General features: G+C 37.4%; 1 protein-coding gene across 1 annotated transcript in view; it reads right to left on the bottom strand.

The window, feature by feature from the left end:
- The window catches only part of STARD9 (StAR related lipid transfer domain containing 9), a 1,457,104-nt gene that overhangs the window by 706,869 nt on the left and 725,813 nt on the right, over positions 1–24,422 (bottom strand). The window contains exon 8 of the mRNA XM_044073541.1: positions 7,597–7,666. Within this exon, the coding sequence (XP_043929476.1) occupies positions 7,597–7,666 (70 nt within the window). The remainder of the gene's footprint in view (positions 1–7,596; positions 7,667–24,422) is intronic.

Here is a 24,422-nt window from a genome sequence, read left to right as displayed (position 1 = left end):
ATATCAATAAAAAAAGCTAATAGTGTTCAGGGACACTACTGAATGCAACACTGGTTTCCAGTCCAAGTGTGAAGGCAGCTTGAAAAAACTGGGAGAAAGTATGGTGTATGACAGTAATGCGGTTAATGTTTATGAAATAGAAGCAGTCAAAGGTGGAATAAAAAAGAAGGCAGTCAAGCCTTCACAGGAGATAAGGTTGGAAGAAAGGGGATCAGAGACAGAGAAGCAGAGGCTAAATACGAGAGAAGGAGGTAGCACAAGAAGAGATACGAGTGAGGCTGTCTGAATCTTTACAGGACACAGAAGTGCTTTTCAAACAGAAGCTGTGCGAGGAAGATGGTGAGTCACAGTAGGGATATACTGTTAGAATCCTTCAGTTGGGAGGGTTGGTGGATGTTTATTTGAAGGAGATGATCAGCCAGAGTGAACCAGATAGTAAGGTAGTGGCTTCATGGGGCAAAATTATGGAAAAAATACAAGAGGCTGTTGAAGTTACAGTAAGGTAGGAATCTTATTTGCAGATAGTAAAAGGAGAAAGAAAAGTGGAAGAAGTGAATGAGGTGAAGAAAGTTTGTAATAAAGTGAAGCAGTAAGGAAGAAAAATGGCTCAAAAGATATGAAGTTTGGGATACTGTGATTGCATCATTGGTTATTTCACCCAAATAAGTAAGAGCCTTCATTCACATTAATAAAGAAATTGTTTGAAATGTATATGGAAAAAGTTTTAGAACAGTATGAACTAAAAAAGAAATGTAATCCTTGGAACTCTTATGTGGTGCAGTTATTTCAGAGAAAAACTAAAAAGAGAATTTTAGTACAATTCAGTTCAGAAGTTGAAAAGAGAAATTAAAAAGCTATTTAAAAGAGTATAAAGAAGTTATGGGCACAACAAAAATATATGATGATCAAGGTTTATGGACTGGGGGTTGGGAGTGTGGGGTTATTTTGAAAATAGAAAAAGAAAATATACATATTCTAAGTGTGATAAATCTGGATGGTAATACAGGCTTTGTTGAATATAGTGGTTAGCCAAAACATGCCTTTTTTGTGGAAAGATAATAAACTGATTACTGATTGTACATGATACAGATAGGAATATAGAAAAGGAACAAGGAGGACAGATTACTATACAAGAAAGCAATACAGACATAATAGTGGATGAGGAAGGAGGAGTGCTTAATGTGAGTGAAGTGGAATATGTAAACTTTTAGGTAGTATGGGGAAAGAAAAATTGTATAGGAAAAGGGGTGAAAGAGAGGGAAAGGATGTTTAAATGCCTAGTTGTGAAAGAAAATAAAAAGGTTAAAGGATAGATGAAGAAGGGGATATAATAATTTAAATTTAACAGAAGGCTGAAAATTTTAGCATTAAATGTTAATAGTACAAGGAATATAAAAAGAAGGTTAGATATATTAGAATGGTGTGCTTCACTTTATACGCATATAATTATATTATAAGATACGAGAATTTTGAATGAAGAAGAAGGGATACAAACTGAAGTGTTATGGGGTGGAAATATTATATGGAATATGGGAAAGATATATGCTCAGGTATAGGTGTGTTATGTCAGGAAAATATTAAAATCTTAGATTTTACAGTAGTGGAATTGGGAAGAACAACAATGATAGATTTGAAGTGGAAAACAAATGTTTACAGAAATATTGCAATATGTGCATATGTTACAAAGAAAGAGAGAGATAATGTTTAAAAAAATTCTAAATATGTAGGAGTTAATATGGATATAATACTAGTAGGGGATTTATTTGTAATTTAAGAATAAGAAAGAAAAAAGTAGTGCTGTTAGGATTGTGTATGAAATAATGAATATTTTATATATATATATATATATATATATATATATATATATATATATATATATATATATATATATATATATATATATACATATACACACATACTATACACACATACAGGATAACAATCACTGGAGTTGTAGAAGAAATGGAAAGTGATTATTTTTTAGTATCTGATCATTTAAAAATTATGCAGAAAGGAATGAAAAGGATAGGTTTTTAGGATCATGTAGCCATATGGATTGAAGTACAGGAGAAAGAAGGATTCCCAAGAATAGGTAAAGATATTAAGAGGCTTAATGAAAAAGATTTAGATAAAGAAGACAAGAAAGAGATTAATAAATTATGGAAAGATCATACAGATACGAGAATGTTCTATGAAAATTGACCAAGCTGTTGGAGAAGTTTTAAGGAAAAGTATAAAAAGTGTTTTCTGGAGTGTCAAGCTGTTAAGAGAAGCATAGAGGAATTAAAATATAGGCAGCTGAGTCTGGAAGTTTTTAAAGAAATATTAAGAGATAAGACCGTTTTTATGAGAAAGAGAAGAAAATACATGATATAAATCATGAAAAGATTAGGAAATTGTTGCATAAACAAAGATACTTTTTACAAGGAAGAAAAGAGGTGGTCCGATATTCAAATAAATTAGTAAAAGAAAATAAGAGAATAATGAAGGAAAAAGAATGACTACACAAAACTGAATACTTGAGGTGATCAGGAAGTATATGGAGTGAACTTTTGTATAGAAAGAGATAAAAGTGAGACAAAAATGGACAGTTAAAAAACTAAGTAGGGAAGATAATGAGAGCTTTGAGTAAGATATAAATGTGGAAGAGTTAAATGGAATATTAAAAGAATTTAACTTGGAAAAATCTACAAAAATGGACGGTGTTGAGTATAACAATATGGAAGATTGGAAAAAAGTGTATTTTGTGGAGGTATTAAATAAATGGTTAGTGACAGGTGTGGCAGATAAAGAAATGTGTACCGGGATTATGACATTTATATGGAAAAGGGAGAAAAAGATGAAATAACAAATTGGAGAGCAGAGATAAGATATTTATGAAAGTAATAACTAAAAGATTAACAAAGGAGATAAACTGCTTGAATATACATTTTTTGGTAGAAAGGGGAAAGAAAGTCAGGGTTCATTATGGATGATAAAAGAATAGAAGATACTATAAATAAAAAGGTGAAAACCAAAGTCATGGTAGGAGATTTGAGTAAAGCAATTGACATAATACAGTATGAATGTTTATGGGATATATTAAGGACGTATAATATGAATAAAAGGATAATAAAATAATTATGTTGGTATATGAGAAAAATAATCTAAGAATAATTTTAAATGGATGGTCAAGTGAAGAAATCAAGTAGCATTTTATTTGCTTATATTATGAATGTCATGGTTAATAAAATGAATTGAGTGTTAAATATATCAGGTTATAACATAATGAAGGAAATACGAATGCCAATCTTCTTCTTTTGGCTTTTCCCGGTTAGTGGTCGCCACAGCGGATCAACTGTCTGCTCATGATTGGCACTGGAGTTTTACGGTGTCGAGTTGCCAGCCCAGTGCCCAAACTTCCACATTAGGCACACACAGGCACACACTCACACCTAGGGCCAATTTAGAGAGTCCATTCCATCTACTGCATGCCTTTGAGATGTGGGAGGAAACTGGAGCATGTGGAGGAAACCCACACAACCACAGGGAGGACATGCAGATTCCGCACAGAAGGCACCCCAGCTGAGAATCGAACAGAAGAACCTCTTGCTGTGAGGCAAGGAAATACAAATGCCAATAATATACACATATGCAGATGACAGTTTTAATATCTAAAAATAAGGATTGGCTGGAACAGGGAATTAGAAAGCTAAATAAATACTTAAAAATGCTTGGTTTATTTATAAGTAAGGATAAAAGTAAATGTTTTGGATTTATGAGATATATAGAAGAGATGCATTTTAATGTTGCGGTTGCAGATATATTAAGAATAGTATTGGGATCAAATGATCATAAGAAGACACAGTGGGAGAAAACCTTTTAGGAATTAAGAGATATATGCACATTTTAGAAAACATAAATTGTTATATAAAAAAGTATATTTAATAAATTATATTTTTAGGCAAGCTAACCTATTTAACAAGCATCTACATGACTCTGTCTAACTATGAAAAAGAGATTATGTATATTTTATTTTCATATATATATAAGGAACCAGGTTAAATGCAGTTAAAAGAGGAATCTTGTATGTGAAAGAAGGGGAATTAGGGTTAAATAACCCAATTGTTCATGCAGCATCCATGAATCTGTACAGGGCTGTCGTAGGGCTTAAAAAAGAGAATAGAAATTTAATAGAAAACATTTTGAATGTTAAATATAATTTTTTGGGGGAAAGATGGTGTTAGGAAAAAGATGGAAAAATTATGTGAAGATATAAAAGAGTACAATATAAAATTCTTTATTTAAAATTGTATATAAATAATGTTGAAAGAATAGGAAAGAATGGTGTTTGATTATTATGAAAGAAAATTATGTTTTTCCATGGAAGCATTTAGAAATGGAAGAAAGACATGTTATTGAAATAAGATTTAAATGGTGTAAGAAAATACGTGAATGTAAAGATAGTTTGTGGAGACTGACAATAAGTAAACTGCCCGTTAAAGCTAACATGTCTTATATAAGTAAACAAGAAATAGTGGGTAATCACAGTGGGGAGCCTGAAACCACAGAACATGTGTTTTTGAAATGTTCTAGAGTAAAGAAGTTATCGGAAGACATTTGTAATAAGATGTTGAAAGGTTTTGAAAAGACTGAAAATTACATGTTCAAATACAGGTATTACGGTAAAAAAAATGAAAATAAGTTGAAAAAACTGTTTTTTTTTTTCATTCTATGGACACTATGAATTAAGAAACTCAGTGAATTAAATTTTAATTTAAAATGGACATTTGTCAGAGATTTTGAAGAAGATACGTTTTTGGCTCTGGAAAAATGTGTGGGGGAAATGTTCAATATACGAGATTGTTCTGTGTTATATAAAAGTATAAATGTATATAATGTAAATAATGTATTTAAGCTGTGATAATCACTAAAGAATCTCTACTCTTTTTCATAAGCTCTGTGGGATCTTTTACATCAAAATGAGGTGCTACCAACTTGGGCAGCTAGGACCTTGGTTTAATATCACATTTTTATTTTTTTTATTTTATTTTTATTTTACATTTGTTAACCGGGGGGTGTCTGACTGAGCCAAAAAGGCCCTTTTTCAGCAGAGGCCAGGGGGAGAAAAGTTCCACAAAGAAAAATGACAGACACATTTAGTTATTTAGACATGATCAGTATACACACACATTACAGGAGACATGTTTTTACAGTGGTATGCGGCACAAACAGTTACAGTGGAGAGAACAAACAAAAAAATATTAATTTTAAAAATAAAGGTAATTAATAGATTTGTGGTGTACAGCTGAAATTTGGAACATAGGTAGAATACATACATAGTACACAGGTACAGTACATATATTGTAGATTAGCCAGTGTTTGTGAGTAAGACTGAAAACTATTATCAAGCGCTCTAGATTTTGCATGTATGTGTTATCTGCTTTCACTAGCCTGGGGAGCAATCATGGCACTGCCAACTTTCCTTGGGATGTTGCCTGATGAGGTCTTTAAAGGAGGCTTTAGATGATGTGTTTTGAATGCTTGTAGGGACAGAGTTCCATTTTTTAGCCACTGAACTACTATATAGTGCATCTCCAAAGCTATTGTAGCTGTTGGTGACTTCTAGTATTAGTTTGCTTGATGATCTAAGAGGCCTTTTGGCTGAGTGATGTTGTACTAGGTTTTTGAGGGCAGGACACTTATTGGGGAGGTAATAGAATGACAGAGGCAGAGCTGATTGTAGGTTAGGAGGTTGGGCAGTTCAAGCCAGTGGAGCTGTCTCAAAGCAGTACAGTGATGAGTTTTATATGAGCAATTTGCAGCAACGCGGGCAATTCTATTACAGCAGGCTTCCATTTTGCTTAGTTCAGTTTTGTTGAGATTAGTCAGAATGGGAGATGCATAAAGGAGGGTGGATAGAAGTTGGGAGCGAGCAATGGCTGATCTTGTGTTGTTGGTAAGAAATGGTTTGATATGGTAGAGCGACCCCAGTTTGGCATGTACTTTTTTAATAGTTAAGTTGAGATGACTATCAAATTTTAGGTGGGAGTCTATGGTTATTCCCAATAGCTTAGCCTGTGCCACTAGAGTAGCATTAGTGGAGTAGATAGTGAATTGACTGTTAGTATTTTTGTTAGAACTGGTTATAATCATAAGCTGAGTTTTCTTTGGATTGAGGATAAGTTGGGCTTTGGTAAGGTCGTTTTCAACATCAGAGAATGCTAGTTGAGTTCTTTGCAGGAGGGTGGGAATGTTTTGTGCAGCACAGTTTAAGGTAGTGTCATCTGCATACTGAATTATAGATGCATGCTGTGTGGCGGTATGGAGGTCATTTGTGAAGACTGTGAATAGTAGTGGTCCTAAGATAGAACCCTGTGGAACTCCTATAGTTATGGGCAGCTGAGGAGAGAGAGAATTTTCCCATTTCACAGCTTGGTACCTGTCAGTTAAGTAGCTTTGGAACTAGGTAAGAGTGGAATTTGATAGATGATATTGGTTTAGTTTGTTTAGCAGGATTTGGTGTGAGACTGTGTCAAATGCTTTGGACATATCCAAAAAAAGAGTTGACACTTGTAAGCCTTCATTTTTGAGACGGTTTACTGTGTCTGTGAAGCAGAGGAGGGCTGTAGTGGTACTATGGGCAGGTCGGAAACCATGCTGAGTAGGTGACAGGATGTTGCTGTCTAGGAGATAGTTTAGCATCTGGGTATGGATGCATTTTTCTAGGATTTTGGCCGGGGGGGAGAGTAAAGCAATGGGTCTGTAGTTATTAAGTTCAGTGGACATCCCGCCTTTATGTATGGGAGTAAAATACTACCAGTAATAACAGGGTTGAGCCTAAGAGGACAGCACCAGGTTTAGGTTTTGGTAGTACATTTGGCAGGTATGATCTCTGACTCCAAAGACTACACTAGCACTTTCTTTTATTTACCTGCCTGTGAACTAGGATGACTAGCTGAAAGAACTGCTAGCTTTGACTGCTAACTAGTTTAGGGAATGGGAATATCATGAAATAACCACTAAGTACCACTTTCATTGTTTATAATTTTCTTTGGAAGCTAGGTTTATTAAGTATTAGACGAGTAGGTTGCCAGTGTTATTTTTACTTACCTGTTCTGGCACTGAGGTAATCAAGAAACAGACTGCTAGATTATCAGTGTTAATTCCACTTACTTGTTCTAGCACTGGGGTGATCAGACAGCAGACTGTTAGACTACCAGTATTCCTTCTACTTGATCTGTTTGAACAGTTGATCAGAAGGATGCTACTAAGTTGTGTGTGCTAATGCTTATTTTTTCTGTTTAATGACTGGGTTGGCCTGGTTGGAGGATTATTAGTATACAGAATTATATTTTTCAGTTTGGGAACTAAAATGATTAGCTGATGTACACAAAAGCCTGATCTATTCACAATAACCCACGCCAATTGCTCTGCATTGTGCCACTATAGGTGTTGTGTTTTCTAGACAAATAGAATACAAAGCATAGAAGCCCATCAATAAAGATGAGGAAAAAACACAGCAGGGCATCGCAGTGAAAACTTTAGCAGCACTGGATGTCATTCAGCCAGCATAAATTTTAGGAAAATACACATTTCTGCACTAAGATTAAATACCTGTTGGCTATTCCTTGTTCTAGAAGTTCTACCACCTGTTTGTAGTCCACCACTAAGTGTTGGGATAATCCTGAAAATGGTAAAAAAAAAAAAAAAAAAAAAAAAAAAAAAATTACATTGCATTGCTAATTTTTTTTTATCAAGTAATTAAACATGCAAAGCAAACAGAGCAGACAGCAGAGACAGTACAAATCCTAATTAGGTTAAAAATAAAAATCCAAACATGATAACACAAAGTATTTAATAAGCAGTGATGTCAAGCAGTGATGTCAAACACTGCTAACAGGTGGCCACATAAGTACACAAATCACCCAAGATTGTGGAAATGAAGCAAAGTTAAATTGTTTGATAAAATGCTGAAACATTTTTTAGTGCCTGGCTTGGAAAATAATTAATTACAAAAAGGTACCAGAAACAAGCAGAGAATATATATATATATATATATATATATATATATATATATATATATATATATATATATATATATATAGCTCAAGGGATCATACAAAGAACAAGAGAATAGATTCAGAAGATGCAGGGGAACAATTGAGTAGAGAAGGGAAAGTAATGAAAAACTGTGTGGTCCTCCCCAAAAGCAATCACAGCTGAAAGTGACTGGCAAATTTCATTTACTTACCAAACCAAACCCAGACAATGAGCACATATTTATTTTTTATTTTGCTTTTGTTTACCATGTTTGCCCACCTGGGTTTAGCCAAAAAACCCTTTTCAGCAAAGGCCCAGTCAGAAAAGCTCCAACATATTACTAACATACTTAAGCAGACATTGCACGAACAGGCATTAACTAATATACATTAACAATTATACATAGATTTCCTAATTAAATTACATTCATATGAAATAAAGGCATATATTACAATACAAAAGATACTTGTGCATTTTGTAGATGTTGAACACTGATCATTTGAAGAGGTGTAATACTTGATTTTTCATACAGATTATAGACCTTGTGAGTAGTGCATAGAAATTCAAAGTAATGGAAATGAAGGGAGGAACTTGGCAGGGCAAAACATGTTAATATTATAGTTAACAGATGTGGTATTAAACATGTTCAGAAAGAGTTATATAAGGCTATCATAAGGTTTATATTAGAAGTATAGAGATGAGATAGGGAGCAGTGTCACAAAACTATTTATAAGGCTTGTAGATGATAGTATAACTATTCAGGTGTAGGTGAAGACAGGTGTGGGGCATAAGATTATGAGCGAACAGAAATGGTTTGACAATATGGCAGGCTGAAGATAACAGTCGCATTTATCTTGGAGATATACAGAAGCAGATCTACTGATTTGATAGGTGAAATTGTAGTTGTGTTTTAAATATGTTTGCATTCTGAAATGATTTGTAGTGGTAGTGGGGTGTGGTTTTATATTTTAACTACACTATCTGAATATTGAGAGTCACCTGCAGTATTAGATTATTTGGTTTGGCATCTAACATTTCTTTGCGCAATGCTGGAAACCTGTCTAAAGAAATGGAATAAAGTTACTACAGAACTACTTAGGGATTGGGCAAAAATCTGAACATGGCCCCCCTTCCCTGGAGAGATGGGGAGTAGTCAGCACAGAAAAGAGATTTTACTGAGGTTCACGTGGCATCATCAGCCTTTATAAAAATCTGAATGAACAGCCACAACTGCATGCTCCATATTTCCAATGGAGGTTATGGCAGCTCTCATGCACAGGGGCTCAGCCTACTTCATAATGCCATGACTTCAAGCTATGCAAACTCTTACTGTGAAGCAATTATGAAGACAATTACTAGACCGGTGATGATGAACCTTTTGGGTTTGGCATGTCAAAAATTCAGAAAATGCCCAAACAAAAATAAACAAAACAACAGAGCTCTCAATACATCAGGGATAAATCTCAACAGAATCAGGGACAAATCTAGAAATAAGAGACACGGACAGTTTTAAACTACTAGTACTATTAATTTGAGAAGATGACAGAAAAAAATGAACGTGAATTAGTACACATTTTCGGAAGTAAAATAAGTCTATAAATCTAATTATTGTCATTAAATGTAAAAAGTCGCCAATTTTAGGAGGGATTAAGAGGGACCACTGAGAAGAATTTAAAACAGCAGACTAGTTGCCCTGTGCAGAAGTGCAACCACAAGGAGAAAACAGTATCAGCATTGCCCTTTGCAGACTCTATCTAGAAAGTATATCAAAACAGTATTTGAGGTTAATAACTTCCTTATTTCTGCAGCAGTATTGTTGAACTGGCTCCTGGCACAAAATAATTTAATGCACTTCACACAAGCAACAAATGCAAAAGCAGTGCCTTTGGTAAGTGGGGTGTTGGTGATTGCTGGCGTGACACCTTTGACATGGGTGCAAAAGGTTCACTATCACTGTACTAGGCTGTGCCTATAGAATAAGCCAGGCCATCAAAATGACTGGGTAGGTCATAAAAGTATGGAATTTGGAGACACCTCATAACAATGAAGAGGGAAGGCCAATGGTATGCCACAAGAAAATAAATGCATAAAAGATCTTTATGATGGATAAGATAACAGGCTCAGTATGTTAGCAATCCTCACTGGATTTTCAATCAACAGCAGGGTTGTAGTCTATAGATATCACCCACTCAGTAATGAGTGTGCCTAACCTCAATGGATTTTCAATCCACAGCAGGGTTGTAATCTATAGATATCACCCACTCAATAATGAGTGTGCCTAATCTTGAAAGAAATCACAGAGTGGAGACTGAAACCATGGCTGAGGGCCAGCATTACCTTTCTCTTTGCTAACTGCAGATCTTCTGCAGTTAGTGAGATGGACCAAAAAATAAAGAAAAATAAAAAGTAAACTTAATAAAAGAGAAGCAGTCTCTTCCTTTCCACTCACTAACCATGTTTGACAGAAAGCCGTGGTTAGCAAATGAGGAAAATAAATAAAATAAAATAATCTAAAGCAAGCAATTGCTGAAACAGCTACAATAACTTGCCTTTTCCTTTTCTCTTAACCAAAGCTCAAATAAAGCTGTGATTAGCAATCAGGAAAAAATCGAACTCAAGTAACTGTAGTTGTAGGACGAGACATGTGTGTGTGTGTGTGTGTGTGTGTGTGTGTGTGTGTGTGTGTGTGTGCTTATCTCTTGAGGAGGCAAGTATGGTTTGATGACAAAACTGAACTTAAATAAATGAAGAGTGTGAATGTTTGTGTATGAATTACTTATATAACCTATATTTTGGATGTAAAATACTTCTTCCAACAACAATTATGTTCTATGGCTTCTTTAAAAATGGTATCAAAGATATAAGAATGTATATACTAATAAATAAGAAAAATATACGACCTCTGCTTACTAATCCTGTGCTGTAAACATACTACCACCAAGGCAGCACCAACATGCAAAAAGTATAGTCCCCATCTGTCAAGAGTTGGTGCATGTCAGAGGTAGTACATTTAATTACTGGATACTGAGCAGGGATGACTCGAAGTAGGAATGACAAATCTCACTCAAACATAATTGCAAAGACATTATTTCTCTACAGTATTTATGTCATGCTTCTGCTGAATTTCTAACAATGTGGAGCAAATACAAATATTTACTTACTTACTTCTGTTGACAAGGCAGAACAATGATCCAGAAGAACCTATTTCACACTAAGCCTCGGTAAATAACCCACAAAAAGGTGTCACTAGCTATTTTGGCTCCAAGTGCTGTCCCCCCCCCCCAAAAAAAAAAACTAAGTTGTGACCCTCACAAGAGTGCAAACCCCCTTCTGTACAATACAGTATAAAACATTGATCTGATGAACAGTTGCCTAGCATGTCTCCTGATTTTTTTTAGATCTGGGAACTTCTGCATAGCACATTATACAAAAAAAATCACTTCAGTTCTGGGGGGAAAACTCTCAGCTTGTAGCAAGCAACTGCTACAGTCCACACATGATATGCTAAAACTCTTCAATTCTAAAGTCCTGGGACTGGACTTTCTGGGGAAAAAAATATTTTTTCTTTTTAAACTGTTGAACACTGCTTACTACAAATGTAGCAAGCAGCTGCTATAGTTTATGGCAAACACAGAGTGCTAAAGTGCTTATATTTAGACCGCAAATAGAATACCAGCATTTAAGATAGATTAGCATCTGCCGTGTGTGCCCTCCAACATTTTGTACCTGGGATGGCTGCCCCATTCATCCCACTCTATGATACTGTAACAATCATAATGTAGAAATACAGGTGGCGACACAAAATAGAAATGGATACTAGATATTTACAAAGATGTACATAGTCCAACCTGACAAAGAATTAAATCATTCTTTTCCTGCATTTGAAGAGGTACAGTTTGCAACTGCTTACACATGCAGCCTGTTTATAGTCAAAGTGACATGTTCTTATTAAGTCATAAATGAGGGATATAACAAACATGTTCATGCAGAAGGCAAACCTCTATTAAGTCAGTCTCAGTCTTATAGCCCCTTACAAGCCCCAGCAGATTTGGTTCCCTCTTCTTGTGTCTAAATCTGTTGGAGAAGCCCCTGCTCTTCTATCCCACAAGACAAATGCTGATCTATCTACTGGGCAGGTCACTCAGACATTTACTGCATGCAACTTATCAACTGGCTTCTCTACTTCAAGTAGTTGGTAGTAACCCCCTTTTTGGTGTACAGAAGTTAGAACATGTAGCTTTACATGATATTTGTACAGCAGTTATATGGGTGCCACCAAATACTTTTAGACTTCTGGAAAAGGCTTGAGAGGTAAAGAATTTAAAACATAGCAAATGCTTCAGATTTTCTCCATTTGTCTGTTATAACAGGTTTGTTGTTTCTTTTAAATAGGTTCATAGGTTCATAGGTTCATACTAGGCTATCTGCCCGAGGGCATTTACAAGCCTAGCCCATCGTTTTGTGGCTTAGGCCACCCCTTTAGTATGGGGAACTATACCCATTATTTTTCTGTGCCTCTGTCGAGCAGTGACACTGAGGTAATCCCTGGGGTATATCTGCGATCTCCCATCCATTTGTCAAGATTTCTCTTGAACAAGGCCAGCGAGGTGCTCTGCCTCACATGTACCGGGATTTTGTTCCACAGCATAGGGAGTCCTTTGGGTGATGAATCTATCCCTCCAGCACGTCCTATTAATAGCCGTGTCAAGGTTTAAGTCTCCCGCCCTTGTGGCTCTGATGGATCTAGATTTTTGAGGTGAAGCATATTCATCAAATCTGGGTTTGACATGGCCTTGTATGTTAGGCAAAGGTCACCTCTGAGCAAGCGGTGGCGACTGAATAGAGCTGGAGTTCTTTCAGTCGGGCAGCATAGGACAGATTTTTGAGACCCTTTATCCTTTTGGTGAGGAACTTTTGTGGCCTCTCCAGCTGCTGCAAGTGTCGGGTCAGCTACATTCCGAATGGGGCATTGTACTCAATCATTGGTCTGATGAGTGATGAGTAAAGGGAGACTATGACCTCCCTTGATCTAGATGAGAATCCCTTCATGATAAGGTGGGCAATGTAGAAGGTCTTCCTAACTACTTTAGCTACATGGGTGTCGAATGACAGACTACTATCAACCTGGGTCCCCAGGTCCCTGATAACTTCTTCTGTGCTCAGTGGATTGCCACCTATTTGGTAGCTAGGGGTAACCTTGTTTTTCCCGAAGGGTATGACAAGGAATAGGAGTGTGTCACCACATAACAGATGATGACTTAGGAATGATCATACAAATCCTCCTTGTCTCTGGGCCATGAAGTGGTAAGAAAGTGCTGCCTTAAATGACAAGCAGTACTAATTAGGCAAGGTGGATGAACCAAGGCCTTAGCATTTTTATCTAAAAAGTCTTCTTCCTGAACTAGTTCCTCTACAGTCACATTTGTTGACTATGGTGTTGATAGTCACAACTCTTCCTCATTGGCCTTGTGAATACTACTTAGGTGAAAGGAGTGGGTGCCCAGTATCAGTGCCTGGTATGATTATGTGGCCAATACAAGAATATCTTCCAGATGGGTACTGCTGCACCAAAAGCAACTAATGACTGGATAACCTTTAGAGCAAATACCAAACAGGTGGTGAAATACGCATCTAAGTAAGTTTATCTTGTCGCAGTTTACTTAAGTTGGCCAGCAGAAAGCTTAAAATTGAAGATAATGAAGCACTTTTTAAAGACAACTCATACAATTGAGGAATACTTGAACCAGAGACTTTTTGTTAAGATAATGGCATTTTTCCTGATAATGCCTTAGCTAATGGCACATTATCATAATTTAGTGCCATAATCAAATGAAATTATTTCATACGACTCAAATTTACATTAATAAATCCACAATAAACATTCAGAACTGTTCATATTCGTTTTTGAAATTCATTTTCTAAGTCACATTAAAACAATAGGTGCAATGCAATTATAACTCTAACCAGAAACAGTTACCATGGAAGGTTACAAACACCTCACAGTTCTTTGCAATGCGATACTTTTATATAATAAAATTTATGCAGAAATTACCTATATTGAAATCTGTCTGAAGAAACTCATGCTCAGTCATTTTTTCTTCCATTTTTCCTCTCCTGTGGTCGATGCACAGAATAAGAAATACATGAAAGAAACCTACAGATGGCACTGTTGTTCCATTTTTGGGTTGTAGGTGCTATTTCACCATATTATGTTGCGGTAGCGTTGTCGCTTCATAGCAAGACATCCGTTCGATTCTCAGCTAGAGTGTCTTCTGTGTGGAGGCATACGTGAATGGGGCGTGCCTTTGTTGAAGGTTGTGCGTTAGGGCCGGTAACCCGGTATGTAAAGATCCACTACCAATCATTAGCGGACCGGAGTTCTGCTGTGGCGACCCCTAACCAGGAAAAGCCGAAAAACACAAACTTCATGTTACATAAATACCTTGAAGTCATACACTGAAGGAGAGAAAAGGGGAGGGGAATTAGAAAAGTCACTGGGAGAGATGCATTCATAAGGAACCTGGGAAATGCTGCATATGACAGTGATAGACCGTTCAGGTGTTGAAGCAGTTCATTGTAATGTTCGGCCATACAAGAAACTTAAAACACAAACTAAGCACAGCAGAGACAAGAAAACACTATTAAAAAGTGTTTTAACATTTTTTTTCCATTTGGAAATAAAGCAGTGCTTTATTTTAAAATGACACAGCTACTTGTTTTGGTATAGAGGAGCCATGTGCCAGAGAAATGTTGGGGGAGGGGTGTCTCTCTTTGCTCATGGTATCACAGCCAATCCTATCAAATTGCAGTGGTTTTAAACAAATAATCATTTCCTGTATTTTCATCTTCATAGCTAATGGATCAGTGCTTGACTTTATGGCGGATGTGGGGGGGATAATATTTGGCTTCTTTCAAATGTAAATAAAGATAATCACTAAGATTTGTAGCCACAGTTTAATTAATTTCCTGTGCAATGTTTTAATCATTCTCAGCCGACTGAGAGGGAGTCAAGCCTTAATTCAAAAGCTAAGGCATCTACATGCAGAACAGAACATATACTATTACATTACTTCACATGCTTTCTTGTGTGAATAAATCTGTACATCTATGCACACATACATATATAGTATGTGTTCATGTGCACAGAAACTTAAAAAAAAACTATACATGCAAAATGTGACAAAGATTTTTCTGGTTTCTAAACTTAAAGGAGTTGACAACTGTAGCTGGTATGACAGTTGTAGGTATATGGATACAAAATGGGACATCAGCAGAGGAAGGACACATAAACACTTAAATTGGTTTCTTGTTCAGCACCATATGTCACAAGCACCTTTAAAAGTTTCTTCCAGTCCCATATCAACATAAACACTTAAATTGGTTTCTTGTTCAGCACCATATGTCACAAGCACCTTTAAAAGTTTCTTCCAGTCCCATATAATGGTAAGAATATATATACATACACAAACACATATATATATATATATATATATATATATATATATATATACATACATACATGTACACACACACACATATATGACTAATGATGATCAAACACGGCAACTCTGTGCAATGAAATGGAGTTCTTCACTTGAAGCAAAACCCAGGAAAAATGGCCAAGAGAGATGGCTGGTCAGATGTCAACACACCACAAAACATTCAGAAAATGAGAATAAAAGAAATAAAGTCATCAAGTCATGCAAACAGATCATTGATGTTACGAACTAGATGGACTCCTTTCATATTTTAACAGAAGAGGGCACTGCTGCACCAAACTAAGAGAAGAACAGAGTAACTGAAATTCCTATCAAATTTACTTTTCAAATTAAAATGAAAAATAAATGTTCCGTGGTTCGACATTATCTGTAAAATGTTTGACAGCATTACATTTAACAGAGCAGATCACAGACTCCAGTCCAAACCATAACAAAAAGTCATCACAAGTCTGCAAATGCTTAGATCAGATCTAAACCAGACTGAAATAACTTAGGGCAGTAAATGTTATATTTTTAAAATTCGTGGTTGCATTTAGTTGTAGATGTAATTACTGAAACTATTTTGCCAACAGTACAGCAAGAAAGATGAACTGGCTGTGTTAGTAATTGACAGATTTGAGGAAGAAGGCGTGTGCATGTGAAGGAGCATATGTACACTGGCTGGATTTGCCTGGTGGTGATGGGAAATGGCCACAGTGTGCCACTGTGGTTGCGTGAGGTTTCCTGCTGACATCAATACCTTGTGGACGTGAGGGCCAGTACAGTACTGACGCACACTGCATGTCCCACCCAAAGGTGGCTGTTGCTGGAGTCAGCACAAAGGGGGTAAGGTTTAAGGGACAAAAAGCTGAACCACATCTGATGGCAGTGTTAATGGTAGCTCCTCTTAGTTGACCTTCATCATGGTGACAGGGAACACATGGGCTAACTGACCGGGGGGGGTCTGATAATCGGCAAGTAGCAAGGACAAACTATCTCAAAAAAAGGCTGATCCGAGTCCTAACAGAACACAGCTTAAAAACAATAGATGTGAAATAAAACAGGAAAGGAGTATTCAGACTGGAGTATGATACCTAAAATGGCAAATTAAAATGTCAAAGGAAGAAAGCAATGACCACTCATCTCCACTCAGCTGTTACACCCCATGCCTACACAGCTGCCCCTCACTCGCCTTGAAAGTAACATGCACATAAGTGCTGAGCAAATGGTGTTACTGCAAGAAGGTATCTTTGGCTGCATCTTCTACACCACTTCAAGTCATGCTTGCAGAAATGCATGAATGAGATGATGAATACATTTAATAAGTAATGAGAATGGATTAACTGAGAGCACTAATGTCAGTAATGCTATACAGACTACAGTTAGCTATTCTAGTTGCAAATGACAAGGAAACAAAAGACATTCTTCAGCATGATCTGGAGAAAGCTATCATTTTGACATTGACAGTTTTGCCATCTCACAGCTTCATATTCTGGGAAATGACACAAATGAAAATATAGTCTCACAGCCATAACAGGAAATGCAGCATATACTAATCTTATTTTGCATTTCAGTACTGTAACAGTCCATAGCATATTTTTCAGTCTTACCCATGCCCCAGAAAATCACATGCATTTTCTCCTTCGGCTGGTATGTCTTTATTCAATATTATGTTGTGCTTAGCCTAGGTTAAATGCAACATACTGGCAACTAGCACAAGTGTGTATGTGGATATTATCAATAAACCAGAAAACTTGAAAGGAAGGAAAGAAAATAAAGTGCAATTAGCTAATCAATGTGAGCAACTAAATAAAGATGACAGAGACCAAAACAATAATGTGAAAAATGGCTATTTAGTGACTCCACTGGGGAAAATAAATTGCTCAAGATGAATTTAATTTTAAACAAATTATTTTATATCAGTGCAAAAGCTTTTAGAACAAGAGGCACCTGGATGAATGCTATACTGGGGTACTGTACACATCTGTTTCTGCATACAAACGATCATTACACGATATGCTACAGAAAGAGACTTTCTACAACTGCAACCTTCTGACACCTAAGGGATGTGTTACCATGTGTGTGTGTGTGTGTGTGTATATATATATATATATATATATATATATACACACACATGTATATGTATATATATATATATATATATATATATATATATATATATATATACACATGTATATATGTATATATATATATATATATATATCTATTTCAATCTCTCTCTCACACACATACTTGTGTGTGTGCGATTTTCCCTTACATACTGGACTGGTCAACAACTAGGAGATGTGCTGTTATAATACAAGAAATGATCAACACCTAACTAGCAAGTGGTGCTCCATGTGTGTGTGTGTGTGTGTGTGTATATATATATATATATATATAGAGAGAGAGAGAGAGAGTGGACAGCTACAACAAATGTGTCAACATCTAAGGAAATGGGACTGTGACTTTTTGTGTCTTGGAATCTGGTTTACACATAGGAGCCTTGTGTGTGTGTGTGTGTGTGATACTAGTCAAAGTCCAAGATGAGCTGGTATGAGGTGACATATACAAGCCAATAAGGTATGTGTACTTTCATAATGCCTGTCCCCACATACTTCTGTATGTACACAGTGCTGTAGAGCTATACACATGTATACTGAAATAAGTGTCATCATACAAGAGGTGCACAGCAGCAATATATATGAAGATGGTCCTGCTCTTGCTGTGCTACTATTTTATGCTTTTCTGATTTTTTTTTTGGGGGGGGGGGTAGGGTAGCTGTGTTGTATTTGCTGTGTACTGTTTGGTGCAGGCTCACTACAATGTGTGTACCAGTGCTTGGAGATGTGCACCTCAGTCAAGTCCTGGTGCTCATAACTCTGCTGACATGGCTGTTCAAAGTGGAAGTTGTGGGCAATGGCCCATAGGACATCCTGTGTGTTCTAGGCCTCCCTGCTTTCTAACACTGTTTGCAGGCTTGCTTCTTTCTGTGTCCAAGCCTTCCTGCCTTGAGGAAGATGCCATCAATTGTCTACAGACTGGATGTGCATATTTTCTGTATGTTGTTCTTTGTGTTCAACCTTCTCTATTGTGTGTTTTTTTTTTTTTTTTTTTTTTTTTTTACAAGAACTCCCCTCCCCATTTCTTCACCCCTTTCCTTAGAGGAAAGCTATCCCAGAGTGATATATGCCATGGTCAGAGTGGTATCCTTGACACCACACAAACCATTCCTTGTCACTCATCTGTTGATGGAGTCATTTTGCTGTCTGTAGGACCTGCAGAACCTTGCTGTGGTGTCTGCAATGGTGGTTTCAAGTACTTTACAAGGAGTCTTCAGGCTGTACTGGGCTTAATATATTTTCTTTATGACCACCTCCAGTGGTGTCTGGCATATGGTGGTAATGTTTACTACACCTGGCCTCACAGTCTCTACTGACACTTTGCCTTTATTTGTAAGCTTCCATTATTCACACCAATACTGCTCACCATCACTGCCACATTCCTATTGTAAATATAAACATCAACAATAAGCCTTCTCTTGTCCTCTGTTATGTAACTGTACCATATAACACATACAAAGTTCCCGGAGCTACTTCTCACTGTCACTCCCTAATGTTGTGCTTGTTTGCCATAAAGGCCACAAACTGCAGGCCACAACAGGTGCTGCTCACAAAGTGAGGACATCAGCAGAAGCAGCAGTATAGCTGTGAGGCACTGCCAGTCATTGTTTTTATATGTTCTGAAATTTCAAGAACTGTTAGTTTTCAGAATGCTTCCCTCCTCTTCAAAATACATCTCTGAAGTATTCTTTCTCTCCAAAAAGTCCTAAGGGTGCAGTGCACTGCCCCTTGAAATAATGGCTAAACACTTGTGATGAATTTATATCTCCAGCAGTCTACTATCTAATTGGTTCTGGTATACTTGCATCAATACATAATCACTTACGATTATATATGTAAGCTTTTCTGAATTTTATACAAGAAAAGCTTTAGCAGTTGCTTATTTCGTCTTCTGCCTCAGTACATACAGCACAGTAACATATCCTGAAGCTGAAACAATTAGGTTTGGCATCTGCTGGAATATAAATACTAGCTGTGATTCATTTTAGTATATTAATTCCTTCTTTAGAACTAGTTGAATGTTTCAAAAGTACCTTTTATAGAATTTCACCTTCAGAATGCTTGAGCTTTACTTCTACCCATTTTGAGTGTATTTAGTGAAAAAAAAACTTCTCCTAAGCAATCTAGTCCCAAAACATTCTCTATTACTGAATGTAATGTTTCTTTTTGTTCCTTATAAGCAATATTCATATATGGAACTCCCACTGATTTTTATGCCCTCTTGTAAATGTTCTGAATACAACATCACTGGGTCACAAACATGTCAATTAATTTCACTGAAGTTCTGTTCACTTTACAGGTTACATCACTCCCAATGTTTACTTTCAGCTTGACATGCAAGTTAAGCTTCATCTGCATAGTGGAATGGGTCAGTTTTTATAGGATTTAAGCTTTGCAGAGTATTTAAAGGAAAGGTTTGCTTTGGACTCTGTGCACTTTTCTTCCCAAAACCTATGAATCACATGTATTATATGTTGCTTATCAGCTCCTTTAATAAAGGCTTCTTTTTAAAGATTACCTTTTTTGCTTATAAAGGCTTTTGCCAGATGCCCAAGTCTACCACAAGCATGTTTTCTGGCTTAAAACTGTGATACAAGCATACTGCTTTTTTTTCTGGTTTAAATTTGCAGTCAAAAGTAGCTAAGTACTTAGCAATGTACCCGTCACAAGCTTTAGCTTTACTGCAGTAAATATTCGAGACACTGTTCTGTATTGTTTACTTACATTGTTTATTCTACTGCCAGATATTTATCTTGAAAATATTTTACATTTTGCATTCTCTGTATGCTCCTTAATGCTTGCAGACTATTTGCATCTTTAGTTATGACACTCCTTTCAGAGATGTGACTATGGTGGGGCCATCACACAGGCAACCAAAAAGGGATTTTTGGGTTAGCCCTACACTTCCCCTATGCATGCTCAGTAATGCTTAAATGGTAGTAGGTGTACAACTGGCATAGCATTGGGCTGTCATCTATAAGTGATGTTAAGCACACAAATAGCCCTGCTCCCACTTAGAAACAGATACTTCATGTTATGCTCTTGTCTCAACCAGTGGACATTAGCAGTATATGCATGCCCCCCCAAGATGCATGTTGCAACCCTCTCTGACAGAAAGGATATGCACTGCACAATTACTCTTTTTCAGTCAGTTTCTCCAACTCCCAGATGGCTATTTGATTCTGGGTTATTTGGGTCATACTCAGGGGTGTTTTATTTGTACTTCCTTCATCACAGCAATATTTAAGGCATTCTGAAATGTCATATTACTGTATGCATAACCTTTTTGAATGGACGGAGCATTTCTTTCACATACAGACTCATTTCTCAGCACATGCTGAAATGTCTCTCCATAACTACAGTTGTGGGCTATTTTTTTTTTTCATTTTGGCTAAATACTAACACACAGGGTTACTTTTAAGGTGGTGGTGTTACGGTAGTGTTGTCGCCTCATAGTAAGACGCTGTCCGGTTCGATTCTCAGCTAGAGCGCCTTCTGCATGGAGACATGCGTGAATGGGCGTACCTTTGTTGAAGGTTGTGCATCAGGCCTGGCAAGCCAGTACGTAAAAATCAACTGCCAATCATTAGCGGACCGGAGTTCTGCTGTGGCGACCCCTAACAGGGAAAAGCCGAAAGACGCAAACAATTTAATATCCATTTACTGACTAAGTGAAATGGTCTAAAGACCCTTTCCAACTTGCAAAGTGAACTGGTCCAAATATATTTTTTTAACCATGACCCAAACTACAAGGTACACAAGTACAGATATAGCAGGACAAAATGAGTAAACTCCTTAAATACAGCCGCACAGCAGAAAATGTAAGAGAAATAGTTGCAAAAATGTGGCAGAAACATAATGAAACAACTGTATAGTGCAAAAGTGTTGCATTTCATACAAAACAACATAATAAAGTTACTAATATCTACATTACAAAATGCATGCCCTGTAATCACAAATTAAAAACAAATAAACATAATGCTAATAATGTAGCTGTTGAAAATTACTATTAAAGGTAAAAATTAAATGTGGTATTTACAGTAATAAGTTTAAAGGTAAAGAAATAATATGTAATGCATGGAGTGCCATGATTAGGCTCAAAGAACAGTCAAGTTATATTCTGGTTTAGCGATGTTATAGGGTAACACCCAACCTTAACAAGGCTTAGAGGGGTGCTTAAAAAAGCAAACAGCAATGTCTAGTAAATAGTATCAGCAGGGCATGAAAAGTACAGTTGTGTACCTACCATAAATGTAGATGTTCGAGTGTATTCACTGTTGCAGTCATTACACTTGGGTTATCCTGCTGGCAGGCTACCTGCAGTCGGCCTGAATTCCAAAGTCCTGGTCCGGCGTCGGTTGCTGTCACCTATTCCCTGATGTCAGTGCGCCAGGGGTATACAAGTTGCAGCAGACGCCATTTTCTTCAGTTTTTCTTGCCCCAGATGTCAGGTGCCTCCAAGAAGGTAGGCAATACATATTGCTTATAAAAACATACAGTAAAATAAAACAATAACTTCATCTACAAGCAAATACACCACATTTTGAAATATTCTGCTTTGAGATAGCCTTTCCTTTTGATCCTGCAGCATATGCTACAAACAGTTGCTCAGTTTTTCTGAAAGCTTTTGTTTTGTCCAAGTAGAAGGATAGCTGCCTGTGTATGTCCAAAGAGTGCAGAAGTCTCTCCCCTTTATTCTGGGGATTTGGATAAAATGTTGGCAAATGAATGGTTTGGTTAAGAGCCACACTGGATACTACCTTTGGCATAAATGTTGGGTTTGTCCTTAGAGAAACCCTGTCCGGATGAAATATGATAAAAAGGTTCCACTGCCATTAATGCCTGTAAGACTCTTCTTGCTGAAGTTATTGCTAGGAGCAGAGCAGTTTTCCATGAGAAGAATTTTATATCAGCTGTATTGGCTGGCTCAAAAGGAGGCAGTGTGAGCTTTTCCAGGACAAAGTTGAGGTCCCATGTAGGTATTGGTGCTCTCCTTGGGGGTCTTATATTTTTTGCCCCTCTGAGGTACTGTCTTAGCAGTGGATGTGAGAAAATAGGGGGTTCCGTATTGTAATGAGCTGAAATGGCAGAGGCATGGATCTTAACTGATGAGAAGGATAGGCCTTTGTCCAGCATCTCAGTTTGGTATTGTAAAATCTGAAGAATATTTGGAACAAGTGATTCAAGTCCTTGTGTCTGGTTCCAAGCACAGAATCTCTTCCATTTTTCTGCATAAGATTTCCTGGTGCTGGGCCTCCTGGCTTCCAAAATGACATCCATAACAGCTTTAGAGAGAGATGTGTTCTGAGTGGCTATATTATTTGCCATGCAGCCAGATTTAAGGTTCTGAGTTGGCTGTGCAGGATCTGATTGTTTTGTTGAGTCAGGAGATGAGGAATTTGAGGTAAAGTCCAGGCTGGGCCTTGAGACAAGCTCTTTAGGATTGGGTACCAGTGCTGGCGTGGCCAGTCTGGGGCAATCAGAATCGTTTTTGGCTTCTCTTGTCTGACTTTTAGCAGTACCTTGGGAAGGAGAGACAGTGGTGGAAAGGCACAAACTGTTAGGGCTTTCCAGCTGAATGATAGAGCATCCACTTTCCATGCTTGTGAGTGATAAGTCCTTGTGCAGAATCTCTGAAGTTGGCAGTTGTGAGGGGAGGCAAAAAGATCTATGCCTGGGCATCCCCATTTCCTTGTTATCATGCTGAAGACCTGTGGATCTAGTTTCCACTCGTGAGGGTCCATGAAGTTTCTGCTTAGTTCATCTGCCAGAGTATTTTTCTTTCCTGGCAAGAATTGTGTCTGCCGATGTACTTGATAGGTCAGTGCTGTGTTCCACAAAGTCATGGCTTGCCTGCAGAGGGGGTAGGAATGTGTGCCCCCTTGCTTATGTACCACATAACTGTAGTATTGTCCGTCTTTAGCAGTAGGTGTCCTGGATGTAGTAGATCCTTGAAGGCTGTCAGGGTATTCTGTACAGCTAGCATCTCTTTTTGATTGATATGAAGATGCATTTGGTCCGTGGGCCACATGCCCTGAATACATTTTCCTGCCATGTGTGCCCCCAGGCATAATACAATGCATCTGTTGTTAGTGTCTGCCTGGCTGTGGGTAAAGTGAAATGCTGTCCCTTGTTGTGGTGACAGGCCAGTGCCCACCATCGAAACTCCTGTTGCAGGCAGGGAATAAGAGTTATTATTGTTTCCAGGGTGTGGCAATGTTGAGTCCAAACACTTTTTAGATACCATTGTAGCTTCCTCATATGCAGTCTTCAATATGGAATTAGCAGGATGCCATGAAGCCCAAAGCCTGCAGAATTTTTCTTGCAGGTAGCTGGGTCTTTGTTGCCATCATTTGAAAGTAATGAGTCAGTTGCCTTTGCTTGTCTGGCGTAAGATAAGCCATCTGGGCAGTTGTATTTAAGCTTGTGCCCAGGAATATTATCTCTTGAGAGGGCACTAGTTTTGATTTCTTTTCATTTACTGTGCAACCTAGGCAAATTAATAATCTTTTTACAAACGCCAGATGTTTTAGTAGAATGTCCTTGCTCTCTGCTTGAATAAGGCAGTCGTCCAAGTAGGGATATATTTGTATTCCTTTTTGTCTGCAAAATGCAATTACTGGTGCCAGGCATTTTGTGAAGACCCTGGGCGCAGTAGATAAGCCAAAGGGCAGTGCAGAGAATTGGTAATGCATTGAGCCAGCTATGAATCTGAGGTATCTTCTGCAAGATTGTTTGATTGGGACATGCAGGTATGCCTCTTTGAGGTCCAAAGTAACTAGCCAAGCCTTCTTGCCCA

This window comes from Protopterus annectens, chromosome 6.part0 (genome assembly GCF_019279795.1).
Source record: "Protopterus annectens isolate FY-2018-M chromosome 6.part0, PAN1.0, whole genome shotgun sequence".
NCBI classification, from domain to species: domain Eukaryota; kingdom Metazoa; phylum Chordata; order Ceratodontiformes; family Protopteridae; genus Protopterus; species Protopterus annectens.
Note: the sequence above shows the minus strand (reverse complement) of the source record. Positions and strands in the feature narration are given on the sequence as shown.